This window comes from Rhamphochromis longiceps, linkage group LG11 (genome assembly GCF_057381845.1).
Source record: "Rhamphochromis longiceps isolate RC_006_pf linkage group LG11, R_longiceps_female_GT1.1, whole genome shotgun sequence".
Taxonomy (NCBI): Eukaryota; Metazoa; Chordata; class Actinopteri; order Cichliformes; family Cichlidae; genus Rhamphochromis; species Rhamphochromis longiceps.
The window spans coordinates 20,986,570-21,014,334 of record NC_140567.1 but is presented as its reverse complement, the minus strand read 5'-3'; the positions used below and the strand labels follow the sequence as shown (position 1 = coordinate 21,014,334).

Genomic DNA, 27,765 nt, shown 5'->3' with positions numbered 1-27,765 from the left:
CCCGGGAGCAATGAATGCAGCTGCCCCCAAAGTTTTTATCATATAAACGTTTCCGTACAAATAAAACAAATAACCATTAAAAAATTGTGCAAAGAAGACTGAGTGCTCAAACTCTCACTTGATTATTGAATAAAAGCCTGCGTTGTGTAGTTACGGGTGTAGGGGTGTAACTGTCAGCTTTTAAAGCGAGCAACTTTCAGTTCTGATGACAGCTGCTCACAGTGGGTCCTTACTATATTCCTTATTGTGATCAGATAAAGCGACACTGTGGCTGCGTTAGTCCTTAAAAACTGAAATAATACGTAGGTGAAAGATTCAAAACATTTACTCCTGCAAGTATGAGGGGTATACTGAAAAAAACACGGCTTTATCTTGAACAAAAAATAAATACACACTGGAATGTTTTATTTTGTAAAATATTACCTTACGGAATTACTGTAAATGACAATGTTTCCTCTCCGCTCTGTGCTGAATGCATGTCAGAAGTATGTTTGTCCCCTGACTGAGCAATAACATGGTTTATTGCACATGGTCATTTTATTGATATATAAATCGTATCCCTCCTAGTTTTATGATCACCACCTTAGTAATATCAGCAGCAGGTTTGTATTGTCATACACACTCTCGATTAGGAGGATAGACAGGGTGAAGCTCGAGGCAGCTGTATTACCATGGCAATGGCCTACATTCCTAACCAGGACCTGTCACTGGGACCATCAGCAGGCAGGTCTGTGTACAAGTCCGTGTTTTACGTTTAGTATATAAATATAGGTTTGTCAATATCGTTAAAATAGACTGAAATAAGCCATTCAAAGATAGCTTGTAAGCTGCTGAAAGTTACATTAGTTAAGGTACTTGATAATACAACTAACATAGACCACATACATCTTATTTATAAAGTATGTTTTAATTATTTATTTGGGGATCGCATTATTGTAAGCAAGAGTTTGGTTTTTAAATAATTCTCGTTCAGATTTCAAGTGAAACTTACGGATGATTGTGATTTTAAAAATATGAACACAACAAATAACAAAATCACATGATGAGGCAAAATGCATCGCAATCGATGTGCTCTATGGACTTCTTTTGTCCGATCAGGACAATGAGTAGATTTCAGAGAGAATCGAGCGGCGTGTGGCTAAAAACATGGAGCAAAGTGTTGGGTCGCTTCAGGAGCAGGCTCTAAAGAGGAAGGAGAGGCTAAAGGCTCTAAGAGAGAAACAGCTTCATGTAAGTTTCTTTTATGGCGTTGGCGGTATGTTGCAAAGTGTAGCACAGGCCACAGAAACCCCGTCATTTTGACACTGAGGTACCGTTAGCAGACTTAGCTTTTAGCTAATATTAGCATACTCGTGTGTAAAATCAGCCTTATTTTTAGCCCGTAGCTTTGTTAGTGAGCTGTCAAAGTTTCGATAAATTCGTTTAAATATAAACAGTTTTAGTAATTAATTGTTATTTTACTGGTATGTTTTGCATTTATTCTAATCTCATGTGATTGTTCTTGCACCGTGACATTCTCGTTGTGTTTTAGTTCGGTTTCATGTTAGGTCGCTGCTAGCGTCGACAGTTGAATTAAAACCGCTTCTCAAAGTCAGTTACAGTGATACTACATCAGATGCTGTACATTAACTACAGTCAGTTAGACTATAGATCATTTACGACCCAGTTTACAATACTGTGCAAGAGTCTTGGGCCATCATTTCTCCTTTTTGCTTCCACGGTAGAAGCTGTGTTATGGTTTGGCGCTGCAGGTCAGCCAGTGGTGTTAGGGATCTTGTCAAAGTTGATGGAGTTATGAAAAAGGAAAAGTAGCATTTTGTTCCCCAATGCAAAATCATATGGAAAGTGTCTCATTGGGAACAGGTTTGCTTTTCAGCACGACAGAGATCTCAAAAAGCTGCCAGTGCATTAAAAATATCACTGGATGGAAAAACACACAATGAAGCACTGTCAGTCAGACCAGATCTCAACATGAGGAGTGTGGGATCGTCTCGACAGAAACCAGAAAAGAAGACAGAGCTTTAAATGTCCTTCAAAAAGCCTGGAGAACTATTTCTGAAGACTACTTAAAGAAATGACAAGAATGCTTTCCGAAGAGAGCTCAGGCTGTGTTGAATAAAAGGGGTCATACCAAATATTGACTTTCAAGACTGTTAGAATTGTGCAAACTGTGCTTTCTTATTTTCCTATTAACATATCAAGAAATGAGGGTGGCTCAAAACTTGGGTGGGTGGGTATTCACTTCTGAAAAACGTTGCCCACACAGCTCGTTCATTCTAATCTTTCTTAACAATACATAAAATAAAAGAAATTAAGCATAAATGGATAAATATTCTTCATCACAAACTTCAACCTCAAACACTCATGTAAATAAAGAAATTGAAATGAATATCACAGTATCACCAAAAGTTAATTCTGTTCATCTGGACGTAGCGTTTTCAGTGGGAGAAACGTTTCATCACTCATCCAAGTGACTTCTTCAGCCTCAGCTGACTGCAGGTTTTCCCAATCTTATAAACAGTACATTTGCATAATGACTGAAACTAGCACCACTGAAGGAACAATGGGCTGGGAGGTCAGATACCACAGTATCGAGCCAAAGTTCAGGTTTTATTTGTCATATAAAGGCAATGAAATTCTTAGGCTCAGAGCTCCCTCAGAATGGTGCATAGAAATGTAAAGTTGCAGATAAGTAGCATTTGGGTAAAAATAAAATAAAGAAAATATATTTACTAAAAATACTGTAGCAGCTTTAGTGCAGAATTAATGGTATATACATGTAGAGTGTATCAGTGAATCAGGTGAGTGTTAGTGTATGTTTGTGTTGAGCACCCTGAGGAAGAAGAAAACAGTGATGATTGCCACTATAGTCTACATTTATCAAGTCACTATACTGTAGATGTATAAATAAATAGTTTTCAGATATTGTTTGTTTCTCATTTACTAATACTGATGCAGTGTAAATGGAACAAAAATAAACTTGCTAGTTAAAAAATGCATCATTTATGGTGAAAGTTGGAGAAACCTTGGTAAAAAAAAATACGGTAGGGTAAATTCGGACTCCCTGTTATTTGGAGGATTTTGAGTAAAGTATGCAGGTACCTCAGTTTTATTAAATATGCCGAGAATAAATCAAAGCAGTCAGTTGTGTAGTAAATTTAAGCAGTGTGTTAGATGTGTTTGAGAATGAGTTCTTCATCATGTACAATCAGAACTGATGCTGCATTTGCTTCAGCACACCTCGGCTCTTGGACTACAGGACTCAGACGGGGATGTTGCACCAGATTTTCTGTCACTCCTCCACAGGGCTGCAGTCTGTGTTGAACAATTTAAAGGTTACACAATCATTGTCCGCCACTATGGCAGAGTTTCAATTCTAGTTATCAATTCATTTAGCAACAGGAAGGCCCATTCAATGCGAAAGCTACTGTTTTGGAAGCTGGATCACAACTTTCACTAAGCAAACGTTATCTAGTTTTGCTAGCAACAGCCGATAAATGATCATTGACATTCCTGCAGTGTGTCGTTGTTTTCCGTTTGTGCTGCGCTTCAAGAATGAGCCAGTACCCTGAATTGTTCTAGCAGGTGGTCAGGAAGTCTCTTCAGGAAAATGTAAGCTGGGAGTGGTTTGATATCCTTTGTTACAAGATGTGACATGGGCTCAATATTGTGCTTTTGGAATTTCTGCAAGCCTTTTTCATTCTTCACTTACACTGTTGTTTACAAATGAAAGGTTTAGTGTGTGACACCATCTCAGATGCATCATGACTAGAAACAAAGCTTTAAATGATCAGGATGAGTAATCAGAGTTGGATTAGTGGGGCTGATTTTAAATTACACATAGGTGTAAATGTAAGTGCGAATTTTTGTCTTTCTCTCTGTGTTAGCCCTGCGACAGACTGGCGACCTGTCCAGGGTGCACCCTGCCTCTTGCCATATTGTAGTTGGGATAGGCTCCAGCAACCAACCCCCCTCCCACGCAACCCTGATAAGGATAAGCATAAGAGAATGGATGGAGTTCTCAGGGTTTATGAACTACTTCTCCTGAATAGCTCAGTGTCAAGAAATAATGCAGCTTAAAATGTAAATTCATTATTTGACTCTCAAATGACGAGTGACAACAAGCAGATATTAGTTTGTTTTTCTATGCAAACAGCACCATGTTTTTCTATGGTGCTGGAGCTAAAATGACCACATACATACCTTCACTTTCACCAGCCACTGCCAACACATTTCGTTTATGTAAATAATATAAAAGAAAAAATGATTTTCATTTTCTTATCATATGTTACAAAATGATTCTTCAGGGCAGATTACAATAATTTTTTAGTGTTTTTTTTTTTCTAGTTTGTACTCTAAGAATAATGAACAATTAATGCCGGTAATGTTAATAACTTTGATGTCCTTACAGGGGCGAGAGCAGGACGATGGGGAGCCAGAGAGCAAAAAAGCCACATTAGAAGAGGCCACTCAAGAGAAACACAGGTTGGTTTGCTGCACCTCCCACAGAAAACAAACGCCTGTTATCTTTTAAATATTCATCATAAAAGCTTGTTACTGCGTCTCCACTCATTGCTGTTACTCGCCCCTTTAGCTGAGGCTTTTTAAGCTGTGCAAACGGAACTGAAACTGACTCACAAGTACATCATCAGAGCATTTATCTGCCCTTTATCTAGACACCAATGCATGTCTCGGTGTAAGTTGTGAAATGCAGTATTTACACTTGGCTGGATCCCAGCCTTGTGCTAGTAGCTGCTCAAATAACCTTCAGCTTACTCAACTTATGTGCGTTCATTTGTAGGAAGGAGCAGCCATCTTTCCTGTCCTACAGGACCTTTTTTCCATTGTTTATATTTAATGACTGCACTGACGGCACCAAGGGAGTGCCTCTGTTTTTCCTCCAGTCCAACAGGGCAGATCTCTTTCATGCGAATGAGAAACTCGCTGTAGGGTTAAGAGCCTAACTTAGACATTTGTCTGCAACGAAGGCTAATTATTGCTCAATGCAGTCTATAGGCTTTTTCTCTTTTTTATGTTTTAATTTGAGACTCATCTTTAGCAGGGTGCCAGTGTAATGTATCTTGGGATTGGTATTAAAATTTCATGGGGCATCAAATGACTAAACGAATGTATGAGGGAACAGAACAATCAAAATGTTTGTCCCAAGGTTATTCCAATTTTAATTTGTGAGAGCTTCACCAGTTTCAAATGTCAAAATGAATTCATTAAGATTGCAAAGAACCTTTTAGCTTCCTGTGTGATATCATGCATTCCTCCAAGCCTGTTCCACAAAAGGCACCAACCAAACCAGGCAGCTTTTCCTGTTAGATCTTGTTAGGTGTCAGGGTGTTTCCCTGTCTTTTCTTTTTTTAAAGATAGGTAAGTAGATTTAGAGTTCTTGGAAATGGCAAACATGTTTTAAGAAATCTGAACTTGGAAATATTGTTGTTACATGTTAGTTTTTTGTTTTAATTTCACGTTTAAATTAAAGGATTTCTGGTAGCCTGGAATTATTTTTACTGGGGTTTGATGAAGCAGATAGCTTTATCAGTGCAAACATTTGAACACACTGCTGCACCTCCTCCTTAAAAACGGTTCACTCTAAACATTTTGAGAAAGCCAGACTTCGACCAGAGCTCTGAATTTATCACAGGTTCTCTTTGATGCTACGGTGTGCTTGAAGTGGAAATGTGTAAACACCGTCAAAAGGTTTGGAAGTGTAAAACTAAGAGACAGTCAGGAACAAAAAGCTTTTGAAGGGCGAAAATTTACATGAACTCTTTGTCCTGTTTTTTTTGTTCTGCTAAAGGGGGTGTGGGGTTGGAGGCGGGGGGAGGATTCCTGATAGATTAGTGGGTTATAATTCCCTCGAGTCGTAGCACAGTTTGTCTGTGACAAACCCTCTTAAAAAAATAGCACAAAATCCCTGTGATAGACAGGTGACCTGTCGAGGTGTATCCCACCTCTCACCCAGTGATGGCTAGGATAGGCTCCAGCACCTCCACGACGTGGTCCTCAGATGATGACGCTGATGTTTCCTTTCTTCCCACTTACCTTGATGTTGCTCCCTACAGGAATTATTTTTTGTATTTTTGGAACTTTGCGTGCCACTTTAGCTCCATTCTTAGACAGTAGAGATTAGAATGACTTTGTGCTTGACGTTGTGACACTTATCCACCCTTTCCTCTGGCCCCGTATATACGTTAATTATTTAAACACAGTATAATGCATAATTTAGTTGAGGATTGTGCTAAATGTGTTCATGTTTCTTACATGTAGCAACATGTTTTGGGCTACGTTTGTGCCTGTTTAATAGCTTGTTAATTGTAGAAAGCTGTCAGAAGATAAGGGGTAACAGAAGAGCTCCAACCCAAGCTTCAGGATGCCTGAGGAAGACATGTTGTGCTATCATTTTGAAAGCATTTATATTTATTTCAGTTTTACGTGATGAAGGCTGATAAATGACTGCTTCTACTAACCTTTGAAGTGTATTGTGGCTGCTAGGAAAACCTGCTCTGCTTGCTTTTAAAGCAGTTTATCAGTATACCTCTGCATATCACATAAATTTTACTGCAGTAACGATGTTTTAAATAAAGATGACATGTTTAGCTCATTACCAGGTCCATATTTTTCATTGTAGATGCTCCTACAATAGCTTTGCATGATTAACTATTTCAAATAGTCGTTTTTTTACCATATACTAGACTTTTGTGCACTCTTTGAGCTGACTTTCTTCTCATTGGGTGCCTTTTGCAAAGATGCAACGATTTAAACAGCAGGCTGTGCTCCTTTCAGATAAGTGCAACAGAATGTCTTATTTCTATTTGTTGTGTTTGCAGTTTTAATGCTAAAAAAAAAGTCCCTTTTAATAATCAGCTGGACAAACCAGCACAGTGCCTCCTTAAAACAGCCCCTTCAAGGTCTGATATGCTGGAGGTAGAGAAAGAGAGATGTGTGAATTAAAAGTGGACCTCAGGCGTCCAACCACAGAACATGACTAGCATTTTTGCCCACACCCATACAAGGCATTGGTCTGTCTTTTGGCAGCACCAGGAGTCTGATGAATGCATCAAGAGTGTACGCTCTCAAGCTTCATCACAAATCCACGTTAAGCTCAGAGCAGCTGATAACTCTTGGTTGGTGCTTGGGCAGACGGTAGTTTACCTCTGCCTCTGGACCCTCGGTTTAATCTGCAGAGATGTCAGCTAAGCTTGCCAACAATTCCTCCATGTGGAGTTGTGATGAAAGACGGTATAATTCAACATCAAGGGAAGAATTCCTCAGCTGTTTGCTGCTCTCCTGCCCGGCGGCAGGTGGAACATGTTAATCAGAAGTGTTCACGGGAATAAAGAGGGACATTATACCCAACCTTCTTTAGACATTAGATGTGCAGCTGTGTAGGGATTGCAGGTGGTCTTTTATGCTCTTTAGTCTCCGGTGGAGTATATTTGCCTACACTGCCACCTCCTGGAGGTCTAGAGTGTGGGTTAATGGTATGAAAAAAGCATTTTAAGAGCATTCAGACTTCTAATAGTAGTATCACATTAAGTGGTATTTTTTTTCCACAGAGAACTGAAATTGAGGAATTACGCTCCAGAGGATGAAGAGCTAAAGGAAAGACAGGTGCCTAAAGCCAAACCAGCATCAGGTAAGAAATCTTCAATCAAAGGCGACCTTTAAAAAACATTTAAAAAACCCTTTTTGGTGTCAATGCTGCCTTACTGATTGTAGTTTTGACTCCTGTTGGCTATATAATGATAAGTATTTATTGTTTGCAGTGGAAGATAAAGTCAAAGATCAGTTAGAGGCAGCTAATCCAGAGCCCATCATTGAGGAAGTGGTGGGTACCCCTGTGTAAACGTGAGTTTTCTTCACTGAAGCATTTTTATCTGCCATGTTGAGTTTTTTCTTTTTCTTTCTTCAGGATTTAGCCAACCTTGCCCCAAGAAAACCAGACTGGTAAGACCTGTTTTCAAAATAGCTTTCCAAGCTGTATGGTGCATGATGAACTCTTGGTGTATTTTAAGATATTTCGTTAATGATTTTTTTAAAAATTGTAATTCTGGATTTAGGGATCTAAAGCGCGATGTGGCAAAGAAGCTGGAGAAGTTGGAGAGGAGAACACAGAGAGCCATCGCTGAGCTCATCCGTCAGTATTTCCTGTTATGTTTCTGCCTTTTATCACTACATTTTCGTGAGGCCACAGAGATGACGGTGCCTGAGCTGGGCATAATTTATTAGGCTAATTGCTCTGTGGTTGACAGACTCTGGAGGCTTGAAGCTGTCTGATAACATCAGAGGTGATCATAACTGATGAAGTGATTCTAAAAATAGGCAAAATGAGAGATACATCACAGGTTTAAGTCGAGTAGGAGATTTCCCATATTTTTATTGTGCGTAACTGATTACTGAAGACCTTTATTTAAAAGCATTTAAAGTACAGGAAGCCTGGTTTTGTTTTAATGTGTATTAGGGACAGGTTTGTATTGTATGTTATTTCATCAAAAATATCAGATACATCTTTAAAAGTTAGTTTTAAAAAAATCATTATCCTCCTGTGATCTACAAGGCTGAATAAGATCTTACTTGGAAGATGGAAAACATTGTCTTAAGCTTATGATCAGAGGATGCGGTCAATGAATGAGTCAGATTGAGTGTTTGTGTGTATGTCTTTCCAGGTGATCGTCTGCGAGGCCATGAAGAGGAGTTGGCCGGAGCCGTTGGAGCCATCGGAGCAGAGGCGGGAGATTCAGACTGAATCCAAGATGTGACAGAAAACAAGGAGACTAAACAGAGATGCCCAAGATTTACTGCAGCAGTCACATCTGGGTTGTGCATACAGAGGTGGATGATTTAATTGTGCAGGGAGTAAAGCAGTGTTTCCTGTCAGGTCTTCAGGCGAGTCATAGCTTCTGTCCTTGTAGTACATTCTGTATATGTGGGGTTTTTTTTGGAGATGCATTATTAATGTAACGGCCAATATTTTGTAAAATTAAAATATTGTTTTTTAAATTGCTGTCCATTTCATTTGTAATTTTTGCTGCCTTAAAAAAACTGAGGAAAACAGACAAATGTAAATATAAACAAAAACAAAATGCAGTGATTTGCAAATCATAATCTCGTAAACTGATGTTTCCATAGAACATAAAAGTTTAAACTGGATAATAGCATCTAAATGACATTGATATGTCTCTTGCATCTTATTTATATCAGTTCATTTCAATTGTATTTGATATTTTTACTTTTTTTTTCTCCACCCCTGGTGAGCCTGAATCGGATAAGTGTAAGGAAATGGATTGATGGGCAAAAAGAAACTACACTACAGAGGCTCTGTGCCTCACATTGCACCTATTGCTCGGTCCTCCGTAAATGGTGTTCCATCAACATTTGACCAGAGATGTAAGAGCTACAACAGAAAATCCAAATGGAGATGGCATGTCAAATGCTACTGAGCATCAAATAAGAGAAAGAACACTTAAACACACATTTATTCAGAAAATGTTCTGAAAAGCATCATTTAGTGACACCTAAGCACTCATGGTAGTTACTGCAACACTAATGTCTTGCTACATTTGACTCAAAAGTTAGTTTTGAATCAGTGGGTGATAACATGACAAACAGTTATGAACAATAAGCTGTATTTTTGGTATGACATTCACTACTGCACGGACCTGAACTGAAATGCTCCTATCCTTTCACAATAAAGTGCATCTTTGATTTCAATAGGCCCAAACTGTCCTCGAGAAGGAGGATATTGCACAGCTGATTATTTTACCAGTCTAATACAAGGCCACCTGCTCCCTCCAACAGCTTCCCTCTTTACACAAAACTCTTATCAAAGATCTAAAAAGAAATTCAGTCACTGCTCATCTGAAACTCACACAAAAAAACTACACAAACATGTGACATAAATGTCATTGATATGAATAATAGCCCATAATAGACTCTCCTACACACTACAACCTTCAAAAATATACCACACTGGCGACGAAGCCTACAAACTACAGACATTTATAGCAGAATGACTAATACTGCAAAAAGTGAAGTGCTGATATTGTGGCTCTGGAAGCTTATCAAACCTGTATGAGCAGGTTTGTAGCTCTAAACACTGATGATCACAGGAAACGACAGATCCTGGATTTTTGCATTTAAGAAACTGAGCTAGAGTGATCAGAGGAAGCATCAAAGTTCTGACAGTGGGACGAGTTAGATGATGTTTTGGCACTCGGAGTGGAAGAATAAATACGCCTGCATGCAGATTTTAACAATAATAAAGGGAACAGAAGCAGAAAATGGCAAAGCGGAGAATAAAATCCTCAATACTTAACCTTGATTGCAGGCTGGCATTTGGTGCCAAGTAGACGCCTGCAGATTTAGCCCTTGAGCACGATTGCTCGTAATCTTGTTGATAGTGTGGAGTTTTCATTTGCTGGTACTGACTGATTCATTCATTGCTAGTGGTTCAAGGCTGTCAGTCACACTGTCCTCCACCCGATTCAATCTTCCTGGCAGCAGGACCCAGTTCCACCTTGCACACCCTCTGAGCAAACTTCAGCGAGCACAAGGTCTCTCCCACATTACTCTCCAGAGCAGAAACCTTTAGTAAAACAATTTGAACAAAAATGATGCTCCTTATAAGAATTTATATTTACTGTAAATGATCACAGGCTTATAAATCAGGTATTAAGTAGGACTGGAGCAGTAATCTTACCTGCACAACCATGACAGTCTTGCTGCCCTTTCCCAGGGAGTCTTGCAATAAATAAGTAAGACGGGAGTTCCTGAAGGGGATGTGTGTCTGCCGAGCCCTAAGTGCCTGAATTACGTCTCCCAGTGCCAGCAAAGAGCGGTTAATATTCTGGGCCTCTTTCAGCCTCTCTCCCTCTGCACCGGACTTCCACACCCTCTCCGAGCCAGCCAGGTCCACCAGGTTCAACTTGCCTGGGGAGCGAAAAAGTAATGTCAGCAATAAAGTCAGTCATTCCAACAAAGACTCATACCAGATGTTTGTCTTATACACTTAACCCCTGCTTCTCATCCCAACCTTTACACACTGATACCCGTGTGAAGAGACAGTTTTAAAGGGTAAATTCACAGCCTGCCCTCACCTAAATTTAAAGTAGGTATTAGACTGTAAACCATGATAATAAGTGATATTAAGTGGCTTGGACGAGTCAAAACTGCATTTTCTGTCAGAGTAAAGATGTTTAATTACACATTTAATTCCTGAGATATCTAAATGTAAGATAAAGGAAGTGAAATTTCACTAACACATCTACAAGATAAAGATTTTTCTACATGACAAATGTGTAAAATTACAGAAAGACTTCTAGTAGCTCACTGCCGCAACTGTCCCTCAATCATAAAACATAAAATAGCATAAATGGCTGTGGGGGTGGACTTGAACAAACTTGAAAAACAATACAGGCAAAAGTCCAAAAATGTATTCCCTCCTTTATATTTTCCAAAGCCGTCCAGCGGGCTGGATTGGCGTTTTTGATGTGCTGATTCTGACCCCCGCACCTTATGTTTGACACCCTTGTGTAAACGTTCCATCTTGAACCAGAAATGCATTAATAGCTGACCTGTGGTTTTGGAACCAGTGGCGAGGTCAGTGCCCTGAACAGTGATACAAAGCAGGGCATGGGAGCGGGAGCTGTGCTGGTTCATCTGAGTGCCAAAGGTAATCCTGTTCCTTCGGGCTGTTGCTAGAATCTGGATTAGCAATCAATCAATTAGCATAAGTGTAATCATTTTTCTAATGCTGAATCATAATTCAAAAAATTGCATCTGTGTGGGTGTTTGAAAACAAATAAAAAGAAGAGAAGCAAACCTTTTTTTACCTTTTTGATGTGCTGAAAGCTCTTTACTTCGATGACCCTGAGGCCCGGCACGTGCAGCTGTCCTGTTCCATCCGGGTTGATCTTTATGTCCAGTTTCTCTCCATCTTTACTCAGCAGGTCTCTAAAATACAAAATACAAGTAGCCACATCTACAAGTGGTAGTTATTATTTAGGTAAGGCTCTATCGAAAGAAAAAAAAGAGGAAAGCTGTACCTTAGCACCTCATTGTAGATCTCCACAGAGCTGACTGTGACACTGTAAGACCACATGTCCTTCCTCTCCTCAATCTCACTGAAGAGATGTTTCAGTGCTCGCTGGTTGATACCTGGGTTTTCCACAGTACCCTGGAAATAAAAAGGGTACTTAGCTTGTATATTAAACCTTTAAATGTCTATTATGAGTAGCACGTACAGTAATCAGTGTTTTACCTCCATAGTGTAGGTTTTTCCAGAGCCCGTCTGTCCGTAAGCAAATATGCAGACGTGGTATCCATCGATGCAGGACGTCACAAGAGGTTCAATCTCCTGGAAGACCTGAGGAAACCAAAATAAAGGTTAGCGGTCTTCCTGCTGTACAATAATACTTCCTTTACACGTGTCATCTTTATTACCTCTTCCTGTGTGGACTGTGGGTGGAAGATTTTGTCCATTTCAAAGATGCGAGCCTTTCCTTTGCTCAGCACCGAGAGCGAGGACTCGTTGTTGGGGTCCGTCGTCACGACCACCGAGTGGTCCTCTCCGTGCTGGTCCTCCTTTAGCACTGGCTTCACGCGACACAGCACGCGAATGTTGCCTGCAAACAGGGAGCTCGCTCAGTGATGCTGATTTTACTTGGTGCGGCCAGTTTGAACCTTTCAGTGTTATACCTTTAAGCTCCACCAGCTGCTCGTGATACTTCCTGCGCAGTGCGACTTCTTTCCTGTATTTCTCCAGGAGATCTTTGTTGGCTTCAGACATCTCACTAATAGCAGCTGAAATCTGCAACATCAAAAGACAAAAAAAAAAACAAAACCCAAAAACCCTCCATCATGAAACCTTTTGATTTGGTCAGATAGGCAAATTTATTAAACATAGTTCTCAAGGCACCACATACCTGTTTTTTTGCTTCGCTGATAGCTGCTCCATAAAACTCTGAGAAATTTCGAACCTGGCTCCTCAGGCTGGCGTAGTCTGTCTTCATAGAGCGTAAAGTTGGAGGAAGTGATGTCAGACGCTTCTGCAAGCCTGACAAAAGGCAAAAAAAAAAATCCAGTTTTTTCAAATCCAGTTGCTTTTTTATTTCAATTCCTCTTGGAGAAACCAAGAGTTCTTTTCCTGGAGGTTCAGTTACTCACTGAAGAATTGGTCCTGCAGGTTCTGAAAGTGTTCTGCTGAGCAGTTTGCAGCAGCCTTCACAGCCTCCTCCTTCCTCTCCTCCAAGTGGCCGATCTCTTTCAGCAGCTCCTCTTTCAGTTTACTGATTTCTTGTTCATACGCCGCAATCTGTAAGAGGTTCAGCAGAGCAGCTTGTCAGTCTGTGAGCTCGACTGCTGCAGTATGTGCAGATTCTGCTCTGCAATCACTTCTTCTGTCAATGAAACTGTGAATTTCCAGCAGCAACACAGAAACATCCTCCTTCTGACTTTGATTATCCATCCTGTGATGATGTGTTAACTAAACGGGGTGTTTTTTGATTTATACCTCTTTTTTTGGAACTTCTTCCACCCAACAGCTAACAAAGGTAATTCATTTCTTTATTTGCTGCTGCCTGTGACAAAAGCTCAAACATTGGTGGAGCACATTGTCCCTACTTGTGCAAATGGTACTGCCAATGTTCGTCACCTTGTGTTGCAGATTACAGCTGTATTCGTCTGACTTCCTGATCTGTTCCTCCAGCTGTTTGCACCGCTCATTCTGACCGGACAGCCTTTCGGACAACAACTCATTCCTCTGTCTGGCTTTGGTTAGCTGCTTTACTGTGGCTGGAGATTCCACCTCCACGGTCTGCGTGACATACTGGCAGAGAAGATACATCTAGTTAGGGGCATTTTCTCTAAAATAATATGAAAAGATATTGTCAGTATACCCAAATCAAATTATCTACATTATTAATTCTTTATATGTGTGTTTCTACTCAACAATATAAGTTACGAAATCAGTCACAAAGCATTTCTGTCATTTTCTTCATCATCTTGAAAAGTTTATGGCCATTGTTCAAATCCATTTAAAAAATTCTCCAAAATAAGATTTACCTTAATAATGGGCTCCTTGCCTCGCTCTCTATCCAACTCCAGCTGTAGGTCTCTCACTCTGTCCTCTCTCTTCCTCAGCTCCTCGCCTCTTCTCCACTCGCTTTGTTCACTCCGTCGCTCCATTTGCGACAGCTGCTCAGCACGCTGCTGTAGGGAGAGCTCCAGCTGCTGCACTCTGCCACGGAGGTTCTCATTTTCCTAAAGCAAAGTAGATTACAAGTATAAGAAGGCCTAAACTGAATGTCTGTGAGCACTCAGCTGTGCTGGTCCCTCTCACCTTGATGAGCATGGTGCTCGACTGGGAGGGGATGGTTGAGAGCTGCTGCAGGAGGCCTTGAGTTACGCTCAGGCTCTGTTTCAGACTCTCATTCTCTGCTGACAGACACAGGACCCGCTTCTCCGAGTCTGTGGCCCCCTGAGGACATGAAACATAAGGCTGAGGACCAACATATTAACAGAAAAAATCCCATCATTTATCAGAAAAATGTCTATTTAGTATATGTATACATTTAGGTCAATGTTTTTTTTTAAAGTAATTTCTAGTTAAGGTTTTGTACAAGGCAAGCAGACCACTGCTTGGCTATTTTTAACTTGGTCGTGTGGCAGCTCAGCTGATGAAGTGGACACTCACAAAGACTTGAGAAACGATTAAGTCAATAGTTTGACCGTGCAGCTCTTACAGTGGCTGTTCTCAGTCTTGACAGCTCCTCCTCACGCTCCTCGATGCAGCTCTTCAGCTCATCAATCTGTGCAAAATTACAAAACCATGTTTTTTTTACAGACATTTAAAACTAAAATTTACTTTTATTACATGTAACATAATGTCAAGCTGATGATTTATGTGCACATATTTTTTACTTTTTATATTTTGTGATATATTTTGAGAGACCCTTCCAGAAAGGCAGCATAGAATAGATAACAGAACGACAGCGTAACACCCAAGAGGATATGTTTGTGCTTTAACTGGATTAGCCTTTTTCAGTATATACATGCATTCATAATAAAACAAAATCTAAAAACTCACTGAAAGTTAAAGAGCAACTTTGGATTTCAGGTGGCATTTTTTCTTGCTTAAATTGGTCTAGCCTAGGAGCTAACTAGTAAGGAGTGGTCTACCTGCTGTTGAAAGGTTTGTATTCGAGAGTGTCTGTCCCTTTCCTTCTGCTCCAGCTGGGAGTGCAGCAGACGGAGTTCTCCTCTCAGCCTACTCCTCTCACCCTGCAGGCCGTGCAGGGACTGCACCAGCCTGTGAACCCCAGCTTGTGCCCCTTCATCACTACTAGACTCACCTGGTGGACCAAATAACATCCATTATAATCATCAGCCTAAGCGCAAACAAGGTCTTTGTAAACATATTAATATTATGCCAGTCACAAATAGTCAGAATCAATAACATCTGAACTTCCACTCACTCGTTTTCTTTTTTAAATGCAGTAATTTTAATTTAATACCACTTCTACAGTGCACCTAAAAGCTTCCAAGTGACTGTAATATTAATGAAAATGAAAAGTGTGCTGAAAGCTCCCTCACCCACCATGTGAAAAATGCAACAACCTATTAAAAAAAGAGCCTATTGTCCAACAAGAACCTGAGCTGCATGCCCGACAGCTTTTAATCGCTTTCCTCCTCCTCAATGATTCATCGGGTTCTGTCACGTCTAATTTTCCTTGCTGGGCTCTTTGCTAATTTTATCAACGCGTTATGTCAGATTTCATTGCTGTATCAAAAAGAGGTGGTGGTGCAAGATATTGAAAAACAAAAAGGAGACGAGGCCACAGCTGTGAATTAGTGGTGCAGGCGTAAATGTGTTGGCAAGCACTTGAAGCTGCAGAGGTACTAATGTAACGATGTGAATTTTAAGACAGCAGCTTGAAATGGTGCATGAAAATGTATGTTAAACTCTGATAAATGTCATCTGCATGCAGGGCAAACCATTCGGTTTAAATACTGAATGAAAGATCACAGACAAAGATACAAACTGGTTTACCTGCTGCACACCCAAGAGGCACAGAACCAGTCCTGCATGACACTAAACAAACAAACCAGACAGACTTGTAACCCTGGGACGTAGGCCTTGGGCTATTTTTAGTCCAGCACGTTTACACGTGCTGCCTAGCATGTGCCCGACCTTGTAAGTGCATTTGCAGGAAATAAAACAGCACTAACAGCCCTGTTTTATTCATGACAAAGAGTCACTGAGTCGCTACACAAGTACCACAAAGTCTCACCGCATACTCACATATCTTTATGCAGAAACTACAGAGCCAGCACTCAAGGCCTTAAACACGCCTACTTATAGAGATGCTTATAATCTGGTTTGGGTTATCATGCATATTGAGGTATTCCTCTGAGGCTATATAAGTGAGCTTGAGATCTACAGAGCTGTTAACAACCTGACCATATGCACAACACCAAGGGAGAGAATACACTGCTGCGATGTCAAAGAGCCATTTGGTCAAATCTGAAGCACATCAGATACAAACATCTAAAGCTCTGCGGTCAGTTGCAGCTGTACAGTGTCTGTCCGGCTTCTGTGACATCATTACCGCCAAACGTCTTGCATCCTAATAAATCGGATTAACCTGTTTTTCTACAAAAGTGCTGCCTCGCATGTACTTTGTGTTCCCAGTTAGATAAAATCAAACTCTTTTCTAAAGCTGGGTAGGTGGACAACTTAAAAGGCACACACCCACATTAAATGTAGTTGAACTACATAATACCCCATGACAATGAACCAAAACACTTAGTCATCATGCTTTAAATCTCTCGTTCTCAATGCTCTTCACATTTTTTAAGCAGTAATGGAATATTGTAGAATTTTCTCCACTGTAACAGAGAGAACATGAGCCCTGTCTCATTTAAAATACAGAACCTAGTCCATTCGTTTTCATTCATTGTCCTGCTAATTCATCTTCCTCCAACTACCCACTCTGGAAGCTCATAAATCTACCTTCAGACGTGTAATTTTCACCACCTCTTTTCCCACCAGCTGAGTGGATGGGTTTATTGAAACAGCCCCTTGACCTTTTCCTCATTTTTGTCTCACACACTCCATGACAATACACCGCAATCTCACGTTCCCCTTATTTTCCCTTCCCCCATCGCTCCTTCCCTCCCCCCTCTATCATATCTCCTCCTTTTCTCCAACCTCATCCCAGCTCTCTCACCCTCGCTCAGTGGACTGGGGCACTGTTGCTGGCTGATGGCCTCTTCCAGACTGCTGATGATGCTGTTCTTGTCCCGGAGACGCTGGCGGTAGGAGGCTCGGAGAGCCTTCATCTGGCGGCGGTGCTGGACTCGGTGCCTCTTCAGCTGGACCCGGTACTGGTCAGCCTGCTGCTGCAGTTGCTGGAAATGGGAGTACTGCTCCAGAAAACTCAGCAAGTGGGACATCACTGCCACCAGGGGAGACTCTGCCAACTATGCAGCGAAGAGCGCACACAAACACACGCACATAAACCTTAGTAATGTGCAGAATGCCCCGGTTTGGGGAAATCGAGCTCGTGTTATTCTGTCCTACATCAGTTGGACACTTGTTACCTTTCCTGTTGTTTCGAGTTGAACCTGGGAAGCTCTTCTCTTCTCAGCATCCTGCTTGAAAGATAGAAATGCGGCCAGAGGAGTGCAAGCTGGGATGTCAGGGGTGTCTTCCACATCTTCATCGCTCATTTCATCTGTGTCACTGCTGCTGCCTGGATGACATCGCATCACACAAGCAATAGAGTCAAGGAATGTATGTACTTATTGATCTCTTGTAGACAAAAACAAAAGTGTTATTCCTAAATACTTTCATTTTATGGTTAAAAATGCCCTGAAAGACTATTTGAGCACCCACTTGATTCACTAAAGCGAGCACAAGCTTTTTTTCCCACTTTGGGGGTGTGGCCATCTCTCCTCCTGCTCCTTGTTTCCATGGAAACAGGTCCTGGCTCCTGAGCACAGCATCATATATAAGACTCAGTAACACAGTAAAATAGACATGCATACAGCAGCATTGTATACATCCTTTGTTAGTGAGCTTATGGCCTGCATGTTCCCCCCCATTTATTTATTTCAATCGAGAACCCCCGAGGCTGGACATGATATGGCTAGACGTACATCTGGGGAATCTCCACACGCCCCTTCCAAGGCTTCCTCCTCCTCCTCCTTCTTAAAGACAGTGTAGAAGATGTAGACCAAAAGGGAGTAAAAGGCATACATCTCCACGCTGCCCAAGAGTCTCTATAGATGACAAATGAGGTCATTAATAGCACGCATCTTTACAAAGGTGGAGAAAAGCAGAATTTTATTTTTGTACTCTTATACTAACGAAACATTTAATATCAATGATTTTTAAAGGTTACATAATAACAAAATCTAGTGCAAATACACAATGACTTCTACAGAGGTGAAACATTGTTTCTATTGTAACAATCGCTCTGTTCCATCACAATAAAACGCTTCGACTTCTTTACCTTATCAAATGAATTCTCCTCTTTGGTGTCGACTCTCCGACATTCCAATCGTTCGTGTTCCACTTTCAGCTTCCATCTGTATTCCCAGTGATGACTCTTCCCATGCAGCTCTTGTTCTCAGAGCTGCAACAGCATCTCACAGCTGTGTGCAGCTCCTCTGTGCCTCCTTCCCAACCGTCCTCTCCTCTCTCCTCCCCTTTGCTCCATCTACAGGCTGCATCTGCAGCGAGCATGCTCAGTGCAGTTTCCCGATGCGCTGCAGTGGTGAAGTGACAGATACAGGCAGTCATGGAGACAGATTGAGGTTGTAGGTTTGATGCCAGTGGTCGCAGTCAGGGGTGACAGTGACCATAAAAGGTGCTCGGAAAAATCAGAAGCTGCAGCTTCATGCATCTGAAAACATCGGAATGGTTTCAAGGAGTAAAAAAGTGGTTTAACAATGATAGATAGCACAACAGTGAGATGGCTGTCAGGTTTTACATGTTTGTTTATTTAAGAAGTTAAATACAAAATGTCAAACTTCTAAATGGTCAAAAAATAGAAAACTAACACTTTAAAAGGCAACAATTACCATAACATTTTGGATTTCCCACAAAAATGCTAAAAAGCATCAGTGTTCATCTTTTCCCTGAAGACTGACATAGGCAGTCCCAGAGAAAGGCACAGATGCTTGCACATATACTGCAAAAAGGAAAAACTGCTGAGGAAGCTGCTCACACCCCTGAAATCTTTAGGGAGCCTCTGCAGCGTCCACTACAAATGACTGTAAGGAATATCAATATCTCACAAGGTCAATGTAAATGACATGGGACACAGTGAAACGAGGGTGGTTTAAACAGGCCAGGTTGTTTCAAGTACCAAGACAGTTGATACAAACCAAGAAAGTTTTTTTTTCCTTCTTTAAATTAACTGATAAGAATCAAACAGTTGTGATGAGATAAGGGCTGGGCCAAAACCTTCAGCCACTGCAGATTTTTTTTTCTTAAACAGACATCGTGCTGAGTTTGCAGAACAAATATCACCCAGACTCTGAGGCAGCTGGAAACCACAACATTAAAACTGTTAGAAGAGCCGGAAGATGGAAGAACACTGCTAAAAAGGAAATTCATACAGGAAGTTCAAATATACAAATGACATCTTTAGAATAGTCAAACACAACATATGTTAAGTAGACTTCTACAAAAAGGGTATCTTCAGTCATGGTCTCTTGGTTTGGCTGTATGTTCCAGAAAATGCAGAGGCAAGCAAAAACAAGCATTACAAAAAGGACTATTGTAATATTCATGCTGTGGTACTATCATGCTGGAAAATTTTCCCATCTTTAATTTCATCCAGAATTATTTCTTTAATGTTTGGAAATTCTTCTAAATTACTGTTTATATTCTTCCCTGTTTAAAACTATGCTTTCCTTTAGTACATGTGCTCTCTGAGACGATGAACCACAAATCCTGATGCTTTTCCCTGAATCTCCCTATATCGCTTATTTATTTTTATAGGAAATAGGAATAGGAAATCCCAGTCACCCTAAAATCCAATTTTTAAATCCTATTAAAAGTTTCAGCTTCCCACACCCTCAGCTGGCACCTTCAGTTTCTTGGGTTTTTTAATAGATACGTTTCAAATTCATAAATCATGTTTAACTTTTTGGTACCGCCCTCAACAACCCCCCACCCGCAAACTTATTTCTTACATCCTTGATTCCTCTCCTAGTGAGGTGAGGATAAGACATCATCACACACATAGAAACAGTATGGGTCTTACAGAGCAGGTAGACAAAGGTCAGAGGAGACAAGGAGGCAAAAGGTAGAGATATGAGACAAGCCCACAACAAACCCCCTTACCTTCAACACAGGATTTTTTAACCAGTTCTTTTAACTTGGGATTAATTTACACAAGTATAATGTTTGTTTTTATCAAAAGGCAGTGTGCATAGATTTCACTTAAATAAAGTAACACAGACTCACTGTCTTTACTACATACATGCTTACTGCCATGTTTCATTTACTCCCCAAAAGCTCATTATGAGCCATAAAAATGCTGCATGATGATGCAGGAAAAAGATAAATGTCAAATCCTTGAGAAGGCTGAACCAGCTATTACTGGAGCTATTATTTATTATATTGACACATTAATAGGCATATTAGATTTCTGCATTTTTCTAGTTTGTCAGTCACAGATACCAGAGATTTCTATGAACTTAAATAGACAGCTTGGTCAGTCACATCAAACAGAAACTTGCCAAGAGCAAGAGTTGATACCCAACAGCCTATAAACAGTGACCCCTTTAAAAGCCACTTCATCAGTCCTTCTGTAGCAGCTGGAAAAAGCAGAGGAGCAAAAGTTTTTGTTCCAAACCTCTGAGTCAGCAGTAAGGGGAGGCTGAGGGCCATGCTCCCAAAGGCCCCTGAAGCATTACCAGCAAACAAACACACCATCAGGCAGCAGGAGAGGGATGATAGGCCCAGACAGCGAGTCATAATTGTGAGAGTATCTGCTGAGAGCCAGTCAGAGAGTCCGAGCAGCAGGCAAGAACCACAGAGGAGAATCTGTGCTGTGTTATGGTCCTGACTGAGCCAAAGGAAATCAAAGGAGACCAACACTGGAGCCAGCACCTCAGCAGCCCATTCTGCTTCTCTCTGCAGGGAGGTTAGGTACGGGCTGGAGGGATGCAAGAGGGAAATTGCTGCAGAGATCCCAAGCAGAAAGAAGCCTACTGAAGGTGCTCTGTGGACCTGCAGAGAGAGAATGACCAAGTTTGATACTGGCTGGATAGATAGATTCACAAATGTCAAGTGAAAGATTTACGGTTTACTGCTAAAAGTTAGATGCAAAAGAAAAAGAAAACTAAAATAAAGGGAAATAGCTGAGGAAAGGCGGCCAAACCCAAGGATATTAAGTTTACTATCATTTATTAAAAGCAGAAACTACTCATTTACTACAAATAAATGTCCACACACAGATACTACATTGAGTGATACCCACCTTAAATAGTTTGTAAGAGGAGTGGAGTGCAGTGGCTGTCAAAATTATGTTGAAACATGACGTGACCCACTCTGTTAGATAGGACGCCATTGATCCTGGGAGACACGGCTAGAGAACACCAGGAAAATTACAGTCTTAATCAGCGTGTTTTTAGTTAGCTATTAAAACTGGAGACGGTGTCAAAATTTAAAAAATTTCACTGACAAACAGAGAAAACAATCAGCACCAAACTTTAGATAGGAACCACAATTGTAGCAGGAACAGCGGCCGTTTGTTTTGACACGTGACAAACAAGGATTTGGCAATGCGCAGGCGCAAAATGGTGCATTCAAGGCCATTCGTAAACCCTGCAACTATTCTAACCAAAATGACCACCAGGTTTGAAATGCTTTACGGATTACTTGATTATTTCTCATCTTTTTTTGAGCCCGTGTTTTATACAGATATCTGAAACAATGCAATTTTGTTTTCAAAAAATCTGAAAGCTCTCATTAATTAGCTGAATATGTTTGGTCGAACTAAAAAATATTAACCTGCATTTTCAAAGTTATATTTTAATATGTACACTCAAACTCTCAATAAACTGACGTCTAACAACTTTAGCAAATAACAAGAAGTAGTAGTTAATGAACATACATCACTTTGTGATGTATGTTCGTGATCTTTTATCTACAAATGTGCTATATAAATAAAATTTTACTTACTTACTTACTTACTTACTTACTTACTTACTTACGGTTTGTATAAAACCTCCAGTAACAAAAGTGAAACAGGAAAGACGGTATTTATTTTTCAGGCCATGAAGGCAGCAGAACTTCGAAAAGTATGGCGGCGAAGTGTTTGACAACACTAACAGAGCAGTGGATACGTGAAAGATTAAGGCTAAAACACCCGTGTCTCGGTAACTTTACATCCAAGCTAATATATACACTATGTAGGAGTAATCAGCAGCTAACTTTAAGGGTGAGACAGGGACATCAGACATTTGCTGTTGGAAAGTACTGTAGCTAGATACTCTGCCAGGCAAGAGCATCAGTAGATAAGCTAACGAGAGCTAGCGTAGCAATAAATGCTTCCTGCTCCAGACCACATCACCATAACATCTTAAAGTTATTACTTTTTTAATTTTGTTTAAATAGGCGACGTGCGGACATTGAGCCTTCCGGGGACATATGAGGAGAAGATCAGACACCTGGGAAATGGTCTGAGTAACTTTATCCGTCTGAAATCTCTGGATCTCTCCTGTAATGCACTCGTTTCAGTTGAGGTTAGTTTTAGATTGTTTTTTTAAAAAAAATGGAATTCACAATTTATACTACTACTGAAGAAAGAGTCAGAGTTTAATAATTATAAATGATTAAGTGCAGTAGTTGTGTATAAACTATTTGATAGTTTGAGCAATCTCCCTCTAGGAATTTGAAGACATTTGTGAGTCCTCGTTGAACATGCTAATCACACTAGATGCAGTCTGTGTTGGCCTAACATGTAGTTACATTTCTAGGGAAGCTGCAGGGTTTCGTGGGGGGGGGGGGGGGGGGGGGGGGTTATGGTGGCTAGTGTTTAAATTACCCACTGAAGTATAAATCCCATGTAAGCCTATTGCAGCACACCTAAGATTACCCTGAACACTAAAACTGCATGTTCTTATGCTGATATCGGCCAATACTGTATATTTTGTACATCAAGTAATATAATATATTGCATGACTAATAATATTTGCAGAGTCTGTATCTTAACCGTTCCATTGGTTTGTTCTCAGGGTGTGCAACATTTAAAAATGCTACAGAGGCTGATCCTCTACTATAACTGCATACCTTCTCTTGAAGAAGTGAAAGTACTGTTTGAGCTGCCATCGTTAAAAGAGTTGGACCTCAGGCTCAACCCTCTGGCCAAAAATAATCCACAGTACCGCCTTTACTTGGTGCATGCCATGCCCACCCTGCGCAAGCTAGGTAAGATGTTGTTTTGTTGCCCAGAATTTGCTCATCTCATGTCAGGTTTTAAAATAATAAGTTCTCCTCGTTGATTTACAGATAGCTGTTCAGTCAGAGATGCTGAGCGTAAATCTGCCTTGATGCAGTTCTCTTCTGAACTTCTTCCTCAGCAGATGAGCTTCTCTTTGAATCTGATTGATGATCGAAGGTATGCTGAACACAAAATCCTTAATGTAAATGAGCTTCAGCTCATTCTGTTTGATGAAAGAGTCAAATAAAGATCTGATACCAGATTTATAAGTAATATATTTTTGAAAATACTGTTTTTCTCTTATACACTCATGGACACTTTATTAGTTACACCTTACCAGTATTGATTTGGACCCCTTTTGCCTTCAAAACTGCCTTAATTCTTCATGGCACAGATTAATCGAGGTGCTGGAAACATTCTTCAGAGATTTTGGGACATATTACACGATAACATCACACAGCTGCTGCAGATTTGTCAGCTCCACATCCATGATGTGACTCTTCATTTCCACCGCATCCGACAAATGTTCTATTGGATTGAGATCTGGTGGTTGTGGAGGCCATTTCAATACACTGAAGTCACTGTCACGACCAGATTGAGATTATTTGAGCTTTATTTGAGCACGAGCCATAAATCCAGTGAGTTGTGGCCATGTTAACAGCTGATTCGATATTTACATTAACAAGCAGTTGAAAAGGTGTACCTAATACAGTGTCCATTGAGTGTATGCTGTTGTTCATAAAACAAGAATTTCTTCAGACCAGCAGCACAGGCAGCTACCGAGAAATGATAGTAAGGAGATTAAGTAAGGCTTGACAAAACATTGCTATAAAGTGATCCTTTTCATTTTTAATGATGAGGTTTCGTGGGTACATATGTTGAATTGGCAGAAAAAAAGAAACAGAAATGTGTGCCCACATTGACAGTTTTATGAATCAGAATCATAAGTAGATTTGTTGCAGTTTTATGCATCTTCGGGCTGGTGGAGCACATGAAAATGCAGCGAGACGAGTCTTCTCAACCTCGGTTGCTCGAGCGGCACCATTTGCTGTTTCATTTGTGGTTTTTCAGAAGCAGTGATCGCAGACCAGCTTTAACTGACCGCTTAACCAAGAGCCTTTCTGTCCTGACCGACACTCGTGATATTGAGCTGAACTTTGTTGCCACAAATGATGGAGAGCAAAGTGAAGCTGTCTCTGTGTCATTTCACAAGGAGGCCGATGGTAAGATGTCCAACTCCAAAAATCAAAATCAAACCTGACTAATTCATGTTTCTTTGTTTTAACTTCTGATAAATCCAAACCATCCACTGTTTCAGGTTTCAAAGAGAAAGTTTCTGAAGATTTTAGAAAACAGATGAGCTCAACTCCCAAACAGGTGCTTTTATTGTTACTACAGATTAAATAACATTAACAGTATAAAAGTTCATTATGAAGTAGCTCTGTTCTTATTTTTAGGAAACTGCTAAATCCATCCTCAGGTATCCACTCACTAAAACTGGTAAGCCTATTTTTCTAGTTTAGGAGAGTGCAGTTTTTTTCTATGTCAGTATCTTATTAGAATTGAGATCGCAGAAGAATTATTATGAGAATAAAGCTTTCTTTGAAGGTAAGAAATCCTTATCAGTAAGCAATTATGAAAACAACGTGTGACAGTGTGTATAATCACCACTAGGTGGCGACATAACTCTTTTCCTGTGGGTTTTTTTTAACACAACGTGCTTGTCAAAGGTCGATTAATATCACTGGGATTTTTTTTTATGTGTGTGTGCCACATGTAACTCGTCAGATAACAGTGAGTCCAAAGGGTCACAGATGAAAGATCTGTCTCATCAAAAAAGCTGCACCTCAATAAAAGTGCCTGAAAGACCAAAAGTGTCCTTTGGCCCCTACATAGAGCAACGTAGACCTGCTCATGGAAACCCAAAGCAAAAGGACTCTCCCAAACAAACCAGACATCCAGCTAAAGGGCATTTTACCCCAAATCCAGGTAGGAAATAAATTTGTGTTTAACAAAATCCCTGAGCTATGATTTCTTTATTCATTCCACATTTTGTAATTTTTACCAGATGAAAGCCTCCGTCACAGTTCCTCATTTATTAATATCCGGCCTCCCAGTCCACGACGCCCTGGTTTGAATCTGTCTGACCCTTTTAACCCCATCTTGCATCCTCCACGACTAACCTACTCCAGCTTCAACAAAACAGACGGGAGCTCCAGCCAGCCTGGGCAAGCTGAGAAGAAAAAAAAGGTTGGCAGCTATTTCGGTCCTCTTACTGATTTGCAAATGACATCGTGAATCATTCCTCATTCATCTGCAGGGTTTTCCTTTGCACATCTATTCATGGAATCTCTGAACTCTCTTCCCAGGGTAGTTATAGGAAACCCCTGGAGATGCTCCTCAACCTCGTGGACAAACACTGGACAGGGGAGAGGTCACTGCATCAAAACAACAACTTCCTGTGTAAGTTTGGACTTTTGGTTTTGAGGAATGCGCTATCTGATTACAGAAGCCTGAGATAACGAATGTCTTCCTATCATCTCTATTTTTGGCCTCAGCTCAGGCAGTCCAGATCCTCTCCATGATGGAAAGCGATATTTCCAGTCGGGAAACTGAGGTCAGGACCTTACGGCGGGAAGCTGATGCACTTCGCTTTCAAGCGGCAGCACGAGAGGAAGAGCACAAAACTGAAGTGCACAACCTCTCCGCTCAGCTGGAGGAAGCTCGGAGAGCGGTGGTGAGTTGATCCACCACTCAAACACAACACCAAGCTTTAGAGAACCATAAGAGTAAACTTTATTCACAGTGTTCACTCTAACACAGGGCAAACTGAACGAGCAGCTGAGGGTCGTTTTAGAGGAAAACGTTGCTCTGCAGAAGCAGCTCATCAAGTTAGAACGCCAATATCTGAAATCTATGATGAAAAGCTCACATGTGTCTCAGATCAGAGGTGGGTGTACTTGCCACTGTGACATAAGCGAACATGCTGCTTTCCCTACTAAGTGTCCCAGTTTGTGTTTAGAAGCTCAGGCCGAAGTAGAGGAACTGAAGAAAGAGATCGAGGGGCTGAGGAAGAAAGTGCAGGAAGCTGAGAAAGTCAAAGAACTTTCAGATATGCTGCAAGAAAGCCACAGGTAAGAAGATAATGCTGTATTAGTGCTGACAGTTGATTTTGTTGTACCTACATGCTCAGTGTGAGTAAACTGATGTAATCTCAATCTCAACTCACCCCCTTGTTGGCTGGTTTTGTGATTTAAATGTGTCTGTGTTTGTGTTCTGCAGGTCTCTGGTGGCTACAAATGAATGCTTGTTAGCAGAGCTGAAGGGAAGTGGGGAACATTAATGCAGAATTTGAACAAAGAGATGCATGCCAGGATAAAAATATCAAAGCAGGACTATGCCGACCGTCATATTAGCATGTGCCAGCAAATATAAACTGCTTAAATTATTTTATTTTTAAAATTACTGCAGATTACTGCAAAATTGTAGTAAGTGCTATACCTTTTTTTATTTTATTCTTTTTTATAAATGTTTCTATTATTTAAAAAAATGTGCATAAGCTGCATTTACTCGATGTAAACAGTAACGGGGAAAGGCAATTCATTCAGGAAGCTTTGTGTATGAGTGTGTGACAGGGCTGTTGTATTAACAAATGATTTTCTGGGGGGGGTGTTAGTGAAAAGGTCATAATGCATTTCCTGGATCTGTGGCGGGATCGTCTCTCTTTTGGCTCCTTTTTTAGTTTTTTTTCTGTTTGTAGGTCAGTCTCCATCTGCTTTGCACGCCGCAGTGGAATGAATGCATCTAGATTCCAGCTGCACTGTGACTTTATTTATACCTCTGCCTTCGGGCTGGAGAGATGCGCAGGCAGACATGCACTTTCCTCTTGCTAACACTAAATCAAGCCCTGGCAAACCAGGTTAGAGGTTTGGATGCTACACAAGCTGAATGTCTTCTTTTTCTTTTTATATGAATGTTACAGATCGTTGGTTGGTACTACTTGTAGGGAGTAAACTCCACAAAAAAAGAAAGAAAAGAAAGCAAGAACATAACTACTGTTTCAACAGACACTCCAAAACCTACTCAGCAGAGGTTCCAGGGTGTGCGTGCATGGTTTCTTTTTTTTTTTTTTTAATTTTCAATAATGCACTACAAATCATGAACACACTTTAAGAGATCTAAAGAACAAGAACAAAAAAACAAACAGAAAACACACTGCATGCACTGGGGCATAATAGTACATTACAAGTTATTTGAAGGAAAAAAGGACAATATTGTGTCTCCACATTAA

The 27,765-nt window shown here is 40.6% G+C and overlaps 4 protein-coding genes across 9 annotated transcripts; 2 read left to right on the top strand and 2 right to left on the bottom strand.

Moving 5' to 3' along the window:
- The first annotated feature begins 1,080 nt into the window (after positions 1 to 1,080).
- ccdc12 (coiled-coil domain containing 12) lies at positions 1,081 to 9,012 on the top strand. The gene is made up of 7 exons (XM_085422802.1): positions 1,081 to 1,230; positions 4,412 to 4,485; positions 7,569 to 7,648; positions 7,779 to 7,840; positions 7,925 to 7,959; positions 8,073 to 8,149; positions 8,679 to 9,012. Exons 1-7 carry the CDS (start codon positions 1,147 to 1,149, stop codon positions 8,756 to 8,758), a joined length of 492 nt encoding a protein of 163 aa, XP_085278928.1. The 5' UTR covers positions 1,081 to 1,146; the 3' UTR covers positions 8,759 to 9,012.
- On the bottom strand, positions 8,794 to 18,688 carry LOC146658999 (kinesin-like protein KIFC3). Its single transcript, XM_085422798.1, has 20 exons — positions 18,528 to 18,688; positions 18,172 to 18,294; positions 17,909 to 18,005; positions 17,614 to 17,765; positions 17,241 to 17,493; positions 15,190 to 15,362; positions 14,754 to 14,819; positions 14,351 to 14,488; positions 14,074 to 14,271; positions 13,664 to 13,837; positions 13,177 to 13,324; positions 12,936 to 13,066; positions 12,709 to 12,820; positions 12,454 to 12,635; positions 12,272 to 12,376; positions 12,057 to 12,187; positions 11,844 to 11,964; positions 11,586 to 11,715; positions 10,712 to 10,941; positions 8,794 to 10,597 (listed from the first exon to the last, which is right to left on the bottom strand). Exons 2-20 carry the CDS (start codon positions 18,271 to 18,273, stop codon positions 10,472 to 10,474), a joined length of 2,769 nt encoding a protein of 922 aa, XP_085278924.1. The 5' UTR covers positions 18,274 to 18,294; positions 18,528 to 18,688; the 3' UTR covers positions 8,794 to 10,471.
- Positions 18,689 to 19,067: 379 nt separating this feature from the next.
- LOC146658998 (transmembrane protein 276-like) lies at positions 19,068 to 21,812 on the bottom strand. 3 transcript variants are annotated; one of them, XM_085422800.1, is made up of 3 exons: positions 21,714 to 21,812; positions 21,510 to 21,617; positions 19,068 to 21,259 (listed from the first exon to the last, which is right to left on the bottom strand). In XM_085422800.1, exons 2-3 carry the CDS (start codon positions 21,597 to 21,599, stop codon positions 20,717 to 20,719), a joined length of 633 nt encoding a protein of 210 aa, XP_085278926.1. In that variant the 5' UTR covers positions 21,600 to 21,617; positions 21,714 to 21,812; the 3' UTR covers positions 19,068 to 20,716. The 3 variants fall into 3 exon arrangements, with proteins under 3 accessions (XP_085278926.1, XP_085278927.1, XP_085278925.1); XM_085422801.1 differs by having other exon boundaries at positions 21,736 to 21,804; XM_085422799.1 differs by having other exon boundaries at positions 19,073 to 21,259; positions 21,510 to 21,798.
- A 510-nt stretch (positions 21,813 to 22,322) lies between these two features.
- On the top strand, positions 22,323 to 27,630 carry cep72 (centrosomal protein 72). Of its 4 annotated transcripts, none has more exons than XM_085422794.1 (14): positions 22,323 to 22,410; positions 22,649 to 22,776; positions 23,269 to 23,461; positions 23,543 to 23,651; positions 24,549 to 24,697; positions 24,793 to 24,851; positions 24,932 to 24,974; positions 25,263 to 25,463; positions 25,543 to 25,724; positions 25,844 to 25,937; positions 26,033 to 26,211; positions 26,298 to 26,424; positions 26,497 to 26,608; positions 26,757 to 27,630. In XM_085422794.1, exons 1-14 carry the CDS (start codon positions 22,335 to 22,337, stop codon positions 26,815 to 26,817), a joined length of 1,713 nt encoding a protein of 570 aa, XP_085278920.1. In that variant the 5' UTR covers positions 22,323 to 22,334; the 3' UTR covers positions 26,818 to 27,630. The 4 variants fall into 4 exon arrangements, with proteins under 4 accessions (XP_085278920.1, XP_085278921.1, XP_085278919.1 ...); XM_085422795.1 differs by having other exon boundaries at positions 24,546 to 24,697; positions 25,371 to 25,463; XM_085422793.1 differs by having other exon boundaries at positions 24,546 to 24,697.
- Positions 27,631 to 27,765: the final 135 nt, after the last annotated feature.

Bases quoted from the DNA above. Each gene is read 5' to 3' on its own strand.
- ccdc12 (XM_085422802.1), top strand. From the start codon at position 1,147: ATGGAGCAAAGTGTTGGGTCGCTTCAGGAGCAGGCTCTAAAGAGGAAG. The intron at 1,231-4,411 runs GTAAGTTTCTTT...ATGTCCTTACAG, and splicing joins TAAGAGAGAAACAGCTTCAT to GGGCGAGAGCAGGACGATGG. The intron at 4,486-7,568 runs GTTGGTTTGCTG...TTTTTTCCACAG, and splicing joins GCCACTCAAGAGAAACACAG to AGAACTGAAATTGAGGAATT.
- LOC146658999 (XM_085422798.1), bottom strand. From the start codon at position 18,273: ATGTATGCCTTTTACTCCCTTTTGGTCTACATCTTCTACACTGTCTTT. The intron at 12,636-12,708 runs GTATAACACTGA...CCCTGTTTGCAG, and splicing joins GCAGCTGGTGGAGCTTAAAG to GCAACATTCGCGTGCTGTGT. The intron at 11,965-12,056 runs GTACAGCTTTCC...TTTGTATTTTAG, and splicing joins ATCTACAATGAGGTGCTAAG to AGACCTGCTGAGTAAAGATG.
- LOC146658998 (XM_085422800.1), bottom strand. From the start codon at position 21,599: ATGGCGTCCTATCTAACAGAGTGGGTCACGTCATGTTTCAACATAATT. The intron at 21,260-21,509 runs GTGGGTATCACT...CTCTCTCTGCAG, and splicing joins CCTCTTACAAACTATTTAAG to GTCCACAGAGCACCTTCAGT.
- cep72 (XM_085422793.1), top strand. From the start codon at position 22,335: ATGGCGGCGAAGTGTTTGACAACACTAACAGAGCAGTGGATACGTGAA. The intron at 23,652-24,545 runs GTATGCTGAACA...GTGGTTTTTCAG, and splicing joins AATCTGATTGATGATCGAAG to AAGCAGTGATCGCAGACCAG. The intron at 24,852-24,931 runs GTGCTTTTATTG...TCTTATTTTTAG, and splicing joins TGAGCTCAACTCCCAAACAG to GAAACTGCTAAATCCATCCT.